Below are 17,185 nucleotides of genomic sequence, written 5' to 3'. Positions count from 1 at the left end.
CCCATACCGATTCCACATCATCCAGGCTAATGTCCCTCCTTACTATTGCATTAATTTCTTCTTTAACCAGCAACGCCACCCCGCCTCCTTTTCCTTTCTGTCAAGGAAATAAAGGAGAGTATCAAATTAAAAACCAATGCGTATAAGGTGGCCAAGGTTAGTGGGAAAGTAGAAGATTGGGAAAATTTTAAACAACAGCAAAGAATGACTAAGAAAGCAATAAAGAAAGGAAAGATAGATTACGAAGTTAAACTTGCGCAAAACATAAAAACAGATAGTAAAAGCTTTTACCGATATATAAAACGGAAAAGAGTGACTAAAGTAAATGTTGGTCCCTTAGAAGATGAGAAGGGGGATTTAATAATGGGAAATGTGGAAATGGCCGAGACTTTAAACAATTATTTTGCTTCGGTCTTCACAGTGGAAGACACAAAAACCATGCCAAAAATTGCTGGTCACAGGAATGTGGGAAGGGAGGACCTTGAGATAATCACTATCACTAGGGTGGGTAGTGCTGGACAGGCTAATGGGACTCAAGGTAGACAAGTCCCCTGGTCCTGATGAAATGCATCCCAGGGTATTAAAAGAGATGGCGGAAGTTATAGCAGATGCATTCGTTACAATCTACCAAAATTCTCTGGACTCTGAGGAGGTACCAGCGGATTGGAAAGCAGCTAATGTAGCGCCTCTGTTTAAAAAAGAGGGCAGACAAAAGGCAGGTAACTATAGGCCGGTTAGTTTAATATCTGTAGTGGGGAAAATGCTTGAAGCTATCATTAAGGAAGAAATAGCGGGACATCTAGATAGGAATAGTGCAATCAAGCAGACGCAACATGGATTCATGAAGGGGAAATCACGTGTAACTAATTTACTGGAATTCTTTGAGGATATAACGAGCATGGTGGATAGAGGTGTACCGATGGATGTGGTGTATTTAGATTTCCAAAAGGCATTCGATAAGGTGCCACACAAAAGGTTACTGCAGAAGATAAAGGTACGCGGAGTCAGAGGAAATGTATTAGCACAGATAGAGAATTGGCTGGCTAACAGAAAGCAGAGAGTCGGGATAAATGGGTCCTTTTCGGGTTGGAAATCGGTGGTTAGTGGTGTGCCACAGGGATCGGTGCTGGGACCACAACTGTTTACAATATACATAGATGACCTGGAAGAGGGGACAGAGTGTAGTGTAACAAAATTTGCAGATGACACAAAGATTAGTGGGAAAGCGGGTTGTGTAGAGGACACAGAGAGGCTGCAAAGAGATTTAGATAGGTTAAGCGAATGGGCTAAGGTTTGGCAGATGGAATACAATGTCGTAAAATGTGAGGTCATCCACCTTGGGGAAAAAAACAGTAAAAAGGAGTATTATTTGAATGGGGAGAAATTACAACATGCTGCGGTGCAGAGGGACCTGGGGGTCCTTGTGCATGAAACTCTTTTAGAGTCTACCTGTAAAACAAAAAAAAAACATTAAACCGTGCCACCCGCCCTGGATGACACAGCAGACATTTACAAGGCCCTTTTTTTTTTTCCTTTTTTGTGTTTTTTTTTCGTGTTTTTCTTTTCTTTTTTTTTGGGCGCTAAAATCACATTTTTTCCAGTGCCCCCTATAAAAGGGGAGGGGGACACTAAAAGCACCGGCAATTAAAACAAATTAAACTTTAAAACGTAAAATCAAATTAAAATTTGGTTGCCGGGCGTGATGATGCACTCCAGTCCCTCCGGTGCCCACCTCTCGCGGAAGGCCACGAGCGTACCGGTGGACACCGCGTGCTCCATCTCCAAGGACACCCTGGACCGGATGTAAGAGCGGAAGAGAGGCAGGCAGTCAGGTTGAACGACCCCCTCAACCGCCCGCTGCCTGGACCGGCTGATGGTCCTTGTGCATGAAACTCTTTTAGAGTCTACCTATAAAACATAAAACATTAAACCGTGCCACCCGACCTGGATGACACACCAGACATTTACAAGGCCCTTTTTTTGGTTTTTTTTGCGTTTTTCTTTTTTTTTGGGGCGCTAAAATCAAATTTTTTCCCCAGTGCCCCCTATAAAAAGGGAGGGGGACACTAAAAGCACCGGCAATTAAAACAAATTAAACTTTAAAACGTAAAATCAAATTAAAATTTGGTTGCCGGGCGTGATGATGCACTCCAGTCCCTCCGGTGCCCACCTCTCGCGGAAGGCTACGAGCGTACCAGTGGACACCGCGTGCTCCATCTCCAAGGACACCTTGGACCGGATGTAAGAGCGGAAGAGAGGCAGGCAGTCAGGTTGAACGACCCCCTCGACCGCCCGCTGCCTGGACCGGCTGATGGTCCTTGTGCATGAAACTCTTTTAAGTTAGTTTGCAGGTGCAACAGGTAATCAGGAAGGTGAATGGAATGTTGGCCTTCATTGCGAGAGGGATGGAGTTCAAAAGCAGGGAGGTCCTGCTGCAACTGTATAGGGTATTGGTGAAGACGCACCTGGAGTACTGCGTGCAGTTTTGGTCACCTTACTTAAGGAAGGATATACTAGCTTTGGAGGGGGTACAGAGACGATTCATTAGCCTGATTCTGGAGATGAGGAGGTTACCTTATGATGATAGATTGAGTAGACTGGGTCTTTACTCGTTGGAGTTCAGAAGGATGCGGAATGATCTTATAGAAGCATTTAAAATAATGAAAGGGATAGACAAGATAGAGGCAGAGAGGTTGTTTCCACTGGTCGGGGAGACGAGAACTAGGGGGCACAGCCTCAAAATACGGGAGAGCCAATTTAAAACTGAGTTGAGAAGGAATTTCTTCTCCCAGAGGGTTGTGAATCTGTGGAATTCTCTGCCCAAGGAAGCAGTTGAGGCTAGCTCATTGAATGTATTCAAATCACAGATAGATAGATTTTTAACCAATAAGGGAATTCAAGGTTACGGGGAGCGGGCGGGTGAGTGAAGCCGAGTCCATGGCCAGATCAGCCATGATCTTGTTGAATGGCGGAGCAGGCTCGAGGGGCTAGATGGCCTACTCCTGTTCCTATTTCTTATGTTCTTATGTTCTATTCTTCCTAAATGCTGAATACCCTTGGATGTTGAGTTCCTAGCCTTGGTCACCCTGGAGCCATATTCTCCGTGATGCCAATTACATCAGACCCATTAACTGCTATCTGCGCAGTTAATTCGTCCACCTTATTCCGAATACTCCTCGCATTGAGGCACAGAGCCTTCAGGCTTGTCTTTTTAACACACTTTGCCCCTTTAGAATTTTGCTGTAATGTGGCCCTTTTTGTTTTTTGCCTTGAGTTTCTCTGCCCTCCATTTTTACTATTCTCCTTTCTATCTTTTGCTTCTGACTCCATTTTATTTCCCTCTGGATCTCCCTGCATAGGTTCCCATCCCCCTGCCATATTAGTTTAACTCCTTCCCAACAGCATTAGCAAACTCCCCCTAGGACATTGGTTCTGGTCCTGCCCAGGTACAGACCGTCCGGTTTGTACTGGTCCCACCTCCCCCAGAACCGGTTCCAATGCCCCAGGAATTTGAATCCCTCCCTCTGCACCACTGCTCAAGCCATTTATTCATCTGAGCTATCCTGCGATTCCTACTCTGACTAGCACGTGGCACTGGTAGCAATCCTGAAATTACTACTTTTGTAGTCCTACTTTTTAATTTAACTCCTAGCTCCCTAAATTTGTCTCCTTGGACCTCATCCCATTTTTTTACCGATATCGTTGGTACCTATATGCACCACGACAACTGGCTGTTCACCCTCCCTTTTCAGAATGTCCTGCACCAAGACATCCTTGACCCTTGCACCAGGGAGGCAACATACCATCCTGGAGTCTCGGTTGCGGCCGCAGAAACACCTGTCTATTCCCCTTACAATTGAATTCCCGATCACTATCGCTCTCCCACTCTTTTTCTTGCCCTCCTGTGCAGCAGAGCCAGCCACGGTGCCATGAACTTGGCTGCTGCTGCTGCTGCTGCTCTCCCCTGATGAGTCATCCCCCTCAACAGTACTCAAAGGTGTATCTGTTTTGCAGGGGGATGACCACAGGGGATCCCTGCACTATCTTCCGTGCACTGCTCTTCCTGTTGGTCCTCCATTCCCTATCTGGCTGTGGACCCTTTACCTGCGGTAAGACCAACTCGTTAAATGTGCTATTCACATCATTCTCAGCATCGTGCATGCTCCAGAGTGAATCCACCTGCAGCTCCAGTTCCGCAGTGCGGTCTGTCAGGATCTGCAGGCGGATGCACTTCCCGCACACGTAGTCGTCAGGGATACTGGAAACGTCCCTGACTTCCCACATAGTACAGGAGGAGCATAACACGTGTCCGAGCTCTCCTGCCATGACTTAACCCTTTGATGAACTTAATTTGGCAACAACAATGTTAAAATGTTACTTACTGATAAAGAAAAGAAAAAGAAAAACTACTCACCAATCACCAGCCAATCACTTACCCCCTTGGCTGTGACGTCACCTTTCGATTTCTTTCTTCTACTTTTTTGCCTCCCTGCTGCAGCTGCACCAGCTGGGCCTTTCCGATGCTGGGCCTTAAGTAGGCCGCCTCGATCTCCCCGCTCCGCGTCTCGCCGACTCCCGAGCCTTTCCGATGCTGGGCCTTAAGTAGGCCGCCTCGATCTCCCCGCTCCGCCTCTCGCCGACTCCCGAGCCTTTCCGATGCTGGGCCTTAAGTAGGCCATCTTGATCTCCGCCTCTCGCCGACTCCCTTCAGATTGAACAGGAAGTCACAGCAAATAAAACAAGGACAGGGAGATGGTGCTGAAGAGCGAGCAATGCCTCCCTGCTGCCCAGTTCCCATGGGAATGAACATAAGAACATTACATAAGAAATAGGAACAGAGTATGTCCTACGGCCCCTCGAGCCTGCTCTGCCATTCAATAAGATCATGGCTGATCTGATCATGGACTCGGCTCCACTTCCCTGCCCGCTCCCCATAACCACCTTATCGTTTAAGAAACTGTCTATCACTGTCTTAAATTTATTCAATGTCCCGGCTTCCACAGCTCTCTGAGGCAGCTAATTCCACAGATTTACAACTCTCTGGAGAGAAGAAATTTCTCCTCATATTTGTTTTAAATGGGCGGCCTCTTATTCTAAGATTGTGCCCTCCAGTTCTAGTCTCCCCTATCAGTGGAAGCATCCTCTCTGTATCCACCTTGTCAAGCCCCCTCATAATCTTATACGTTTCGATAAGATCACCTCTCATTCTTCTGAATTCCAATGAGTAGAGGCCCAACCTACTCAACCTTTCCTCATAAGTCAAGCCCCTCATCCCCGAAATCAACCTAGTGAACCTTCTCTGAACTGCCTCCAAAGCAAGTATATCCTTTTGTAAATATGCAAACGAAAACTGCATGCAGTATTCCAGGTGTAGCCTCACCAATACCTTATATAGCTGTAGTAAGACTTCCATGCTTTTCTCCTCCATCCCCTTTGCAATAAAGGCCAAGATACCATTGGCCTTCCTGATCACTTGCTGTACCTGCACACAATCTTTTGTGTTTCATGCACAAGTACCCCCAGGTCCTGCTGTACTGCGGCACTTTGCAATCTTTCTCCGTTTAAATAATAACTTGCCCTTTGATTTTTTTTTCTGCCAAAGTGCAACATTATACTCCATCTGCCAAATTTTTGCCCACTCACTCAGCCTGTATATGTCCTTTTGCAGATTTTTTGTGTCCTCCTCACACACTGCTTTTCCTCCCATCTTTGTATCGTCAACAAACTTGGCTATGTTACACTCAGTCCCTTCTTCCAAGTTGTTACTATAGATTGTAAATAGTTGGGGCACCAGCACTGATCCCTGCGGCACCCCACTAGTTACTGGTTGCCAACCAATGAACCATTTATCCTGACTCTCTGTTCTGTTAGTTAGCCAATCTGCTATCTATGCTAATATATTACCCCAAACCCCATGAACTTTTATCTTGTGCAGTAACCTTTTATGTAGCACCTTGTCAAATGCCTTCTGGAAGTCCAAATACACCACATCCACTGGTTCCCCCTTATCCACCCTGTTAGTTACATCCTCAAAGAACTCCAGCAAATTTGTCAAACATGACTTTCCCTTCATAAATCCATGCTGACTTTGTCTGACCGAATTTTGCTTTTCCAAATGTCCTGCTACTGCTTCTTTAATTATGGACTCCAACATTTTCCCAACCACAGATGTTAGGATAACTGGTCTATAGTTTCCTGCTTTTTGTCTGCCTCCATTTTTAAATAGGGGCATTACATTTGCAGTTTTCCAATCAGCTGGGACCTCTCCAGAATCCAGGGAATTTTGGTACGTTACAACCAATGCATCCACAATCCCTGCCGCTTCTTCTCTTAAGACCCTAGGATGCAAGCCATCAGGTCCAGGGGATTTATCTGCCTTTAGTCCCATTATCTTACTGAGCACCACCTCCTTAGTGATTGTGATTATGTTAAGTTCCTCCCCCCCCATAGTCCCTAGGGCTATATTGTTAGTGTCCTCTACCGTAAAGACTGATACAAAATATTTGTTCAGAGTTTCTGCCATCTCCATGTTCCCCATTACTAATTCCCCGGTCTCGTCCTCTAAGGGACCAACGTTTACTTTAGCTACCCTTTTCCTTTTTATATACCTATAGAAACTCTTGCTATCTGTTTTTATACTTTGCAAAGATTTACTTTCATAGTCTATCTTCCCTTTCTTAATCATTTTTTTAGTCGTTCTTTGCTTGCTTTTAAAAGCTTCCCAGTCTTCTGTCCTCCCACTAGTTTTGGCCACTTTGTATGCCCTTGTTTTTAATTGGATACTATCCTTTATTTCTTTAGTTAGCCACGGATGGCTCTCTTTTCTTACACCCTTTCCTCCTCATTGGAATATATTTTTCTTGAAATATCTCCTTAAATGTACATCACTGTTCATCAACCGTCCTACACTTTAATCTATTTTCCCAGTCCACTTTACCCAACTCTGCCCTCATACATTCATGGTCTCCTTTATTTAAGCTTAGTACGCTGGTTAGATATCCAACTTTCTCACTCTCCATCTGAATTTGAAATTCAATCATGCTATGATCACTCATTCCGAGGGGATCCTTTACTGGGAGATTGTTTATTAATCCTATCTCATTACACAGGACCAGATCCAAGATAGCCTGCCCCCTGGTTGGTTCCATTACATACTGCTCAAGGAACCCGTCCTTTTCGCACTCTATGAACTCTTCCTCAAAGGTACTCTGACCAATTTGATTTGTCCAATCAATATGGAGGTTAAAATCACCCATGATTATTGCTGTTCCCTTTTTACAAGCCCCCACTATTTCCTGGTTTATGCTCCAACAGAGTTGCTACTGTTAGGGGCCTATAGACTACGCCCACCAGTGACTTTTTCCCCTTATTATTCCTTATCTCCATCCAAACTGTTTCAACACCCTTATCATTTGAGCCAATATCGTTTCTCACTATCGCAGTAATTCCACTCTTTATCAATAGAGCTGCTACTCCTCTTCCTTTCGGTCTGTCCTTCCGGATTGTCAAGTACCCCTGAATATTTAATTCCCAGTCCTGGTCACCTTGCAACCACGTCTCTGTAATGGCTATCAGATCATACTCATTTGTCTCAATTTGTGCCATCAACTCATCTATCTTGTTACAAATGCTACGTGCATTTAGACAAAGTGCCTTTGTTTTTTTTTACCCTTTTTTCCTGCTCGTTTCCTATCTCCTTCAAACTCACTTTCTTTATTTTTGCTTTCTAATTCCAGCTTTACTCCCCTCCCTACTGAATCTAGTTTCAGGTTCCCATCCCCCTGCCTAGCTAGTTTAAACCCTCCCCAACAGCACTAGCACACCCCACCCCCCGCGAGGATATTGGTCCCGGCTCTATTGAGGTGCAACCCATCCGGCTTGTACAGGTCCCACCTCCCCCAGCAGTCCCAATGCCTCAGGAAACTAAAGCCCTCCCACCTGCACCATCTCTCCAGCCACGTATTCATCTGCTCTATCCTCCTATTTCTGTACTCACTAGCTCGTGGCAGTGGGAGTAATCAGGAGATTACTACCATTGAGGTTCTGCTTTTTAATATCTCTCCTCGCTCACTAAACTCTGCCTGCAGGAACTCATCCCTCTTCCTACCGATGTGGAGCACGACCTCTGGCTGTTCACCCTCTCCCCCAGAATGCCCTTCAGCCGCTCAGTGCCATCCTTGACCCTGGCACCAGGGAAGCAACATACCATCCTGGAGTCACGTCTGTGGCCGCAGAAACGCTTGTCTGCTCCCCTGACTATTGAATCTCTTACCATGATAGCTCTTCCATTCTTCTCCCCCCGTGCAGCTGAGCCATCGGTGGTGCCGTGGACTTGGCTCTGGCTGCACTGCCCAGAGCCACCATCGCCCCCCACTGGTACTCAGAACAGAGTACCGGTTGGAGAGCAAGATGGACTCAGTGGACTCCTACACTACCTGCATAGTCCTCTTCTGTCTGGCGATCACCCACTCCCTCTCTGCCTGCAAACTCTTAGGCTGTGGGGTGACCGCCTCTAGAAATGTGCTATCCACATTGCTCTCAGTCTCATGGATGCACTGCAGTGACCCCAACTACTGCTCAAGCTCCAAAACATGGAGCTCGAGTTGGTGCAGACGGAGACACCTCCCGCACACATGGTCGCCCGACTGCGCGAAGCACCTGGGACTTCCCACATGCCACAGGATGTGCAATCCACGGGACTGAGCTGCCTGCCATCCCTCTAGTTACACTCGCAACTATCGAGTAGAACTAAATTCTAAACCTTAGCACAACACACCCAGCTGCTATTCAGCAAACAGCCGATTTAATTAACTGGCTCTCCTTAGATAATAAAAATCACATATATTTACTGGCAGATGCTACTTACAACAATGCCAAAGGTTTCCTACCGAAAGAAAAAAGAAAAATACTTACCAAACCACCAGCCAATCACTTACCCACTTGGCTGTGATGTCACACTTCGATTTTGATTTTTTTTTAAACCCTCTGTCCCTGCACCAGCTGGCTCCTCCGCCTCTCGGGCCCCTTTTATGGGCCTCTCGATCCTCGCGCTTCTTCCCTTTGGGGTAAGACTCAGGTAATCCTGGAGTGATGGAAATGGGTCATTGGCCCGGTGTTAATTGTCTCCCGTCTTACTGCCCATCATGAGCAGCCAGGGAGAATCAGCACCTTAATCTCCAGGCGTCAGAAGGAATTGAAGTGCTGTAAACAACAAGGCTGCGGACCAAGAGCTGGTGCGTAGGATTAGGCAGGATGGCTCTTCTTTGGCCTGCACAACCTGAATGACAAGTGCTCGGACCAACAGGAAACACCCAAGCGAGTGAGCTGGCGGCAGGTCCTCCAACCAATACGCTGTCCCCAGGTGAGAGCAGCTGAGTGAGCACAGAGCTGGGGCTGGAATCTGGGAGAGGGGCCACAGTGAGCACAGAGCTGGGGCTGGAATCTGGGAGAGGGGCCACAGTGAGCACAGAGCTGGGGCTGGAATCTGGGAGAGGGGCCACAGTGAGCACAGAGCTGGGGCTGGAATCTGGGAGAGGGGCCACAGTGAGCACAGAGCTGGAGCTGGAATCTGGGAGAGGGGCCACAGTGAGCACAGAGCTGGGGCTGGAATCTGGGAGAGGGGCCACAGTGAGCAGAGCTGGGGCTGGAATCTGGGAGAGGGGCCACAGTGAGCACAGAGCTGGGGCTGGAATCTGGGAGAGGGGCCACAGTGAGCACAGAGCTGGGGCTGGAATCTGGGAGAGGGGCCACAGTGAGCAGCCTTTCAAAGGGCCAGAGGGACAGCAGCTTCACAACACAAGCTTATTCCAAAACACATGTCCTGCTCATCACCTTCTCATGGGCAATTAGGGATGAGTAATAAATTCTGGCCGTGCCAGCAATGCCTGCATCCCATGAACAAATAAAAAAAGCTCACAAGAACACATTTTCTTTCCAGGGTTTATTAAGAGTGCTGCATAACACAGATTGGGTGATAATTCCCTCAATTTGGAGAACAGTAGTACAGTAGATTTGCACGCCATCTTCTCGAGTCTGTTCCAACCGACAATGGCTTAAGTGGCCTGTTCTTATACACAAGCTTGGTTACTGGTCAGGAAATGGGATTGTTTGGCCCAGTCTGTTGACCGGCTCCTGAACTCGTGCTAATTCGGGGAATTTAGTCCAGTTGTGACCAGATGATAACCACGAGCTCATCTGGTTATCACACCTATACGGTCCGTGAGGTTATTAAATTCACATGCAGACGTTGTGCCTTTACTTGTCTGGCACTTCATCCCAGAACACGGGTACAGGGCCTCAGTAATGTGTCATTCATCAGAACAAGAAAAAGTACAATACAAAAGCAAAATACAGCTGATGCTGGAATCTGAAATAAAGACAGAAAATGCTGGAAACACTGTGGGTCAGGCAGCATCTAGGGAGAGAGAAACAGAGATAACGTTTCAGGTTGATGACCCTTCATCAAAATTGGAAAAAGTTGAGATGTAACAGGTTTTTAAACAAGTGGCGGATGGAGGGGAGGAAAGAACAAAAGGGTAGGTCTGTGATGGGGTGAAAGGCAGAAGAGATTAAGAGACCAAAGGGATAATGGTGCAAGGCTAAAGGAGATGGTAATGGGACAAGTTAAGAAACAAAAGACGAGTCTAGATAGGGTGTAAATGGAGATGGCAGAATCATCAACAGCTGCTGTGGGAAAGGGGAAAAAAACAAAAAAATTATTGGCAGAGGTTATAGTTTTAAATTGTTGAACTCGATGTTGAGTCCAGAAGTGTCGAAACAAAAGATGAAGTACTGTTCCTCGAGCTTGCGTTGGGCATCGTTGGAACAGTGCAAGAGGCCGAGGATGGAGCGGTCAGGGTCAGAGTGGTGCTGAGAATTAAAGTGACAGGTGACCGGAAACTCAGGGTCACGCTATCGGACTGAACGGAGGTGCTTTGCAAAGTGGTCACCCAATCTGCATTTGGTCTCCCCAATATAGAGGAGATTGCATCGTGAGCAGCGAATACAGTATACCAAATTGAAAGAAGTACAAGTAAATCTGTTTCACCTGGAAGGAGTGTTTGGGGCCCTGAAGGTAAAAGGGCGGGTGTTGCATCAACTGCGCTTGCACAGGAGGTGCCATGGAAAGTGGAGGGGCTGCTGGGAGTGATCGAGGAGTGGACCAGGGTGTTGCGGAGCGGTCCTTTCGAAGTGCTGAAAGAGGAGGGGAGGGGAAAATGTGTTTGGTGGTAGGATCACGCTGGAGGTGGCGGAAATAATGGAGGATGATCCGTTGAAAATGGAGGCTGGTGGGATGAAAGGTGAGGGCAAGGGGAACCCCATCATGGTTCTGGGAGGGAGGGGAAGGGGTGAAAGCAGAAGTGCGGGAAATGGAACGGACAAGGTTGAGGGCCATATTAACCACGGTAGAGGGGAATCCTCAAGTTCGACATATCGATGGCACTAGTATTGAAGGAGGCATTGTCAGAGACGGAGAAACTGGGAGAATGGAATGGAGTCCTTACAGGGTGCGGGGTGGGAGGAAGTGTAGTCCAGGTAGCTGTGGGAGTCAGTGGGCTTATAGTGAGTACAACAACGTACTGATCAGCCTAACAGACACATATTTATGGGGCCATAAATATAAAATAGTCACTAATAAATCCAGTAGGGAATTCAGGAGAAAGTTCTTTACCCAGAGTGATGTGGATGTGGAACTCACTGCCACTACTTGAGGCAGATAGCATCGATGCATTTAAGGTTCTATGTTGATCAGGTTCTATGAAGTAGGGTGGGAAGAGGCTCATGTGGCATGTAAAGCCCAGCATGGACTTGTTGGGCTGAATGGCCCGTTTCTGCGCTATTCATTTCATTTAATACCGTGAAAGGTCAAATGAAGGGAACCATCAGCTCAACAGTTTGAAAGATTAACAAACTATATAAAACATTTTCCATGTTCACGTTGCCCCAGCTGCTGACAGCGCCCTGTGCTACAGAGCAGGGTGAACTCATTGGTGTCTCAACAGACGGGATGAATCAGTGAATCCCTTCCCACACACGGGCATTCGAACGGCCAACTGCAGTGTGATAGTGCTGGTGTATCATCAGACTATTGGAGCTCTTAACACTCTTCCCACACATGGATCATTTGAATGGCATCGCATCAGTGTGAACTCGCTGGTGTTCCTTCAGATTCCCAGAGCTTTTAAAGCTCTTCCCACAGTCATAACATGTAAACGGCCTCTCATCAGTGTGAATTTGCTGGTGTCTTAGCAGGTGGGATGAATCAGTGAATCCCTTCCCACACACGGAGCAAGTGAATGGCCTCTCCCCGGTGTGAACTCGCTGGTGTCTCTTCAAACCCATGGAGCTTTTAATGCTCTTCCCACAGTCAGAACACGTAAACGGTCTCTCATCAGTATGAACTCGTTGGTGTCCCTTCAGCTCCCCAGAGCTTTTAAAGCTCTTCCCACAATCAGAACATGTAAACGGCCTCTCATCAGTGTGAACAAGCTGATGTTTCTTCAGATCTCCAGAGCTTTTAAAGCTCTTCCCACAATCAGAACATGTGAATGGTCTCTCATCAGAGTGAACAAGCTGGTGTTTCTTCAGATCACCAGAGCTTTTAAAGCTCTTTCCACAATCAGGACATGTGAACGGTCTCTCATCAGAGTGAACAAGCTGGTGTTTCTTCAGCTCCCCAGAGCTTTTAAAGCTCTTCCCACAATCAGGACATGTGAACGGACTATCATCAGTGTGAACAAGCTGGTGACGCTTCAGATCCCCAGAGCTTTTAAAGCTCTTCCCACAGTTAGAACACTGAAATGGTTTCTCATCAGTGTGAACTCGCTGGTGTGTCTGCAGGTAGGATGAATAAACAAATCCCTTCCCACACACTGAGCAGGTAAAAGGACTGTCCCCGGTGTGACTGTGCCGATGAACTTCCATTGCAGACGGGGAACTGAATCCCTTCCCACTTTTACCCGGTTTCACTCCGGTGTGATGGTGCGCATGTCTCGCCAGGTCAGGCGATTGGCTGAATCCAGGTCCATTGACGATCGCTGCTCTCCCCTTCCATGTGCAAAGGCCGATGATATTCAGGTCCTGATGAATCGAGCGACTCGGTCAGATCTTGACGTGATGTTTGGTCTGAGCTTCCTGTCTTTAAATGCTCCACTTCTAAAACCCTGTAACAGAAGTGTAGAGCGGGGTAAGAGGGAGAATACTGTCTCATGTCTCCCTTTCCCAGCCCAGGGGCAGTGAAGATGTTTTCAGGCTCAGCTGCCGCACAGGTTGGTTGAAACGATCAACAGTAATGGCAGCTGCAATAGAATGATAGGAACTGTAAACTAAAGGGCACAATCCTAAAGGGATGCATGAAGAGAGAGAGAGCTGGGGTTGTATGTGCACAAATCATTGCAAGCAGCAGGACAGGTTGAAAAAGTGGTTAAAAAAGTTTACGGGATACTGGACTTCATGAATAGAGGTATTGAGTACAAAAGCGGGAAAATTATGATGAACCTGCATAAAACATTGGTTCAGCTTCAACTGGAGTATTGTGTCCAATTCTGAGCACCGCACTTTAGGAAGGATGTGAAGGCCTCAGAGAGGGTGCAGAAAAGATTTACGAGAATGATTCCAGAGATGAGGGACTTCAGTTATGTGGAGAAGCTGGGGTTGTTCTCCTTGGAGCAGAGAAAGTTGAGAGGAGATTTGATCAAGCTGTTCAAAATCATGAGGGGTCCGGACAGAGAGAAACTGTTCCCATTGGCAAAAGGTTCGAGAAGCAGAGGACACAGATTTAAGGGGAATGGCAGAAGAACCAAAGAACATAAGAATTAGGAACAGGAGTAGGCCATCTAGCCCTTCGAGCCTGCTCCGCCATTCAAAAAGATCGTGGCTGATCTGGCCATGGACTCAGCTCCACTTTCCCGCCCGCTCCCCATAACCCTTAATTTTCTTATTGGTTAAAAATTTATCTTTCTGTGATTTGAATACATTCAATGAGCTAGCCTCAACTGCTTCCCTGGACAGAGAATTCCACAGATTCACAATCCTCTGGGAGAAGAAATTCCTTCTCAACTCGGTTTTAAATTGGCTCCCCCGTATTTCCTTAAGTAAGGTGACCAAAACTGCACGCAGTATTCCAGGTACGGCCTCACCAATACCCTGTACAGTTGCAGCAGGACCTCTCTGCTTTTGAACTCCATCCCTCTCGCAATGAAGGCCAACATTCCATTCGCCTTCCTGATTACTTGCAAACTAATTTTTTGGGATTCATGCACAAGGACCCTAGGTCCCTCTGCACTGCAGCATGTTGTAATTTCTCCCCATTCAAATAATATTCCCTTTTAGTGTTTTTTTTCCAAGGTGACATAAGAAAAAACTTTTACACAACGAGTGGTTAGGACCTGGAATGCAGTGCCTGAAAGGTTGGTGGAGGCAGACTCAATCACAGCTTTCAAAAGGGAATTAGGTAAGTACCTGCCGGGAGTGGGACTAGCTGAGGTGCTGTTGCAGAGGGCCAGGGGTTCGATGGGCTGAATGGCCTTCCTCTGTGATATCATCATTCTGAATACCCACAAGCCCCCGCGCTGGGTTGCGTCGGCGCCAGGCCCATATCGCGCATGCTCAGCACGCACACAGCCGGAGAGACCGGATCACTGGCGGAAAGTGAGTTTTATGATTTTTTAAAATTTATAAATAGCGGAGAGAAGCGCGGGCGGGGAGATGAATAAAAATAAAATACAAACCGCAGCGTCCGAGCGCCTCCGGCACCAAGCGCAGCATCGGAACGGCCACAGCACAGGGTCTCCTGCTGGGAGCGGAGTGGGCCACGTGATCCATTCTACGGCAGTGACTGACGTGAGGTCCGACCAATAGGGGGCGAGTGGGCGTCACTTGGAGAACTGTGTTGGCGGCGGGTCCTCCAGCCAATCAGGGAGCCTGAAGGGCGGGACCTCCGCCGCCTACTTCACCCACTGCTCAGACAGGTATAATGCAGCAGAGGGTGCTCTTCTGAGTCTGTGGCTCAGACATGGAATCCTAGAATGGTTCATCATCATCATAGGTGGTCCCTTGAACTAGGATGACTTGCTTCCACGAGTTCACAGATGTTTCGATGAAGGACCCGATGCTCCAGTCCTGAACTCCAATTGAGGGGGTGGAAGATGTCTGTGCATGAATTTTTTTAACGTGTGGTAACCGTTGCACACCAGCCACCACACAGGTTTGACAGACCTAGGTCTTGGTCCAGTGGCAAGACGACTGGAGACCAGCTCTGCTGCACAGACCTAGTGTGCACACATATCACAGTGTGGGCTGGCCTGTGCTGCCCCTGGGCCCTCGGCTCTTCTGGGCCCTGTACCCTCATCTGTCGCACCTCCGCCACGATCTCTCGCCGCTTATCCGCCCCGACCTTCCCACTCCTCTGTACCTGGGCCCTGCCGATGTTCCTGCCCACGCTCCAAAACGGCGACCAGGGTTTTGATGACGTCACCCAGTTGCCCATCTCAAAATCGGCGCACACTTGGAGCAGCTTGTGCTGGAGTGTTACAGCACCGAGGGAGGCCATTCAGCCCTTCGAGCCCATGCTGGTGCGCTGCAAGACCATCTCAGCTAGTCCCACTCCCCCGCCCTTTCCCTGGAGCCCTGCAATTTTTTTCCCTTCGAATCATGTGCCAGCCGAAAAAGAGTTATCTCACCTTCCAGCACGAGGTCTGTAGCCCTGTAGATTACGGCTCTTTAAGTTCACATCTAACTACCTTGGAGGATGAGACTGGAGAATTAATAATGAAGAACAGGGAAATGGCAGAAACGTTGAACAAATATTTTGTATCGGTCTTCACGGTAGAAGACCCTAAAAACATCCCAATAGTGAATAATCAAGGGGGTTTAGGTAGGGAGGAACTTAATACAATCACTATCACTACTGAAGTACTACTAGGTAAAATAATGGGACTAAAGGCGCACAAGACCCCTTCACCTGATGCCTTACACCCTAGGGTCTTCAGAGAAGTGGCTGCAGAGATTGTGGATGCATTGATTGTAAGCTAACAAAATTCCCTGCATTCTAGGGCAGTTCCAGCAGATTGGAAAACCCCAAATGTAATGCCCCTATTTAAAAAAAGGAGGCAGACAAAATGCAGGAAACTATAGACTAGTTAGCCTAACATCTGTCGTTGGGAAAATGCTGGAGTCCATTATTAAGGAAGCAGTAATGGGACATTTGGAAAAGCATGATTCGATCAAGCAGAGTCAGCATGGTTTGCTGGAGTTCTTTGAGGATGTAACGAGCAGGTGGATAAGGGGGAACCAGTGGATGTGGTGTATTTGGATTTCCAGAAGGCATTCGATAAGGTGCCACATAATAGGTTACTTCACAAGGTAAAAGCTCACAAGGTTGGGGTAATATATTAGCATGGATAGAGGATTGGTTAACCAACAGAAAACAGTCTGGACAAATGGGTCATTTTCCGATTAGCAAGCAGTGACTAGTGGGGTGCTGGGTCCTCAACTATTTACAATCTATATTAATGACTTGAATGAAGGGACCGAGTGTAATGTAGCCAAGTTTGCTGATGATACAAAGATGGGTGAGAAGAAAATTGTGAGGAGGACACAAAAAATCTGCAAAGGGATATAGACAGGTTAAGTGAGTGGGCAAAAAATTGGCAGATGCAGTGAAATGTGGAAAAATGTGAGGTTATCCACTTTGGCAGAAATAATAGAAAAGCAAATTATAATTTTAATGGAGAAAAATTGCAAAGTGCTGCAGTACAGAGAGACCTGGGGTCCTTGTTCATGAAACACAAAAAGTTAGTATGTCGGTACAGCAAGTAATCAGGAAGGCAAATGGAATGTTTGCCTTTATTGAAAGGGGGATAGAGTATAAAAGCAGAGAAGTCCTGCAACAACTGTATAGGGTATTGGTGAGGCCACACCTGGAGTACTGCGTCCAGTTTTGGTCTCTGTATTTAAGGAAGGATATACTTGCATTGGAGGCTGTTCAGAGAAGGTTCGCTAGGTTGATTCCGGAGATATGGGGGTTGACTTATGAGGATAGGTGGGGTCTAAACACATTGGAGTTCATAAGAATGAGAGGTGATCTTATTGAAAATTATAAGATAATGAGGGGGGCTTGACAAGGTGGATGCAGAGAGGATATTTCCACTCATAGGGGAAACTAAAACTAGGGGACATCATCTTA

General features: G+C 47.1%; 1 protein-coding gene across 8 annotated transcripts in view; it reads right to left on the bottom strand.

Moving 5' to 3' along the window:
• Positions 1 to 4,581: 4,581 nt before the first annotated feature.
• LOC139269797 (oocyte zinc finger protein XlCOF6-like) overlaps positions 4,582 to 17,185 on the bottom strand; it is a 37,184-nt gene continuing 24,580 nt past the window's right edge. For 5 of the 8 annotated variants that reach the window (XM_070888398.1, XM_070888394.1, XM_070888397.1 and 2 more), the window contains exon 3: positions 9,926 to 13,163. In XM_070888398.1, coding sequence (XP_070744499.1) covers positions 12,121 to 12,924 — 804 coding nt within the window. In that variant the 5' untranslated portion in view covers positions 12,925 to 13,163 and the 3' untranslated portion in view covers positions 9,926 to 12,120. Of the gene's footprint in view, positions 4,706 to 9,925; positions 13,164 to 14,460; positions 14,674 to 14,729; positions 14,820 to 17,185 lie in introns of those variants that run through there. The other 3 variants (XM_070888395.1, XM_070888401.1, XR_011594360.1) reach the window with 3 other exon arrangements.

This window comes from Pristiophorus japonicus, chromosome 1 (assembly GCF_044704955.1).
Source record: "Pristiophorus japonicus isolate sPriJap1 chromosome 1, sPriJap1.hap1, whole genome shotgun sequence".
Lineage (NCBI taxonomy): Eukaryota > Metazoa > Chordata > Chondrichthyes > Pristiophoridae > Pristiophorus > Pristiophorus japonicus.
The sequence above is the reverse complement of the archived record's forward strand: the minus strand, read 5'-3'. Positions and strand labels throughout refer to the sequence as shown.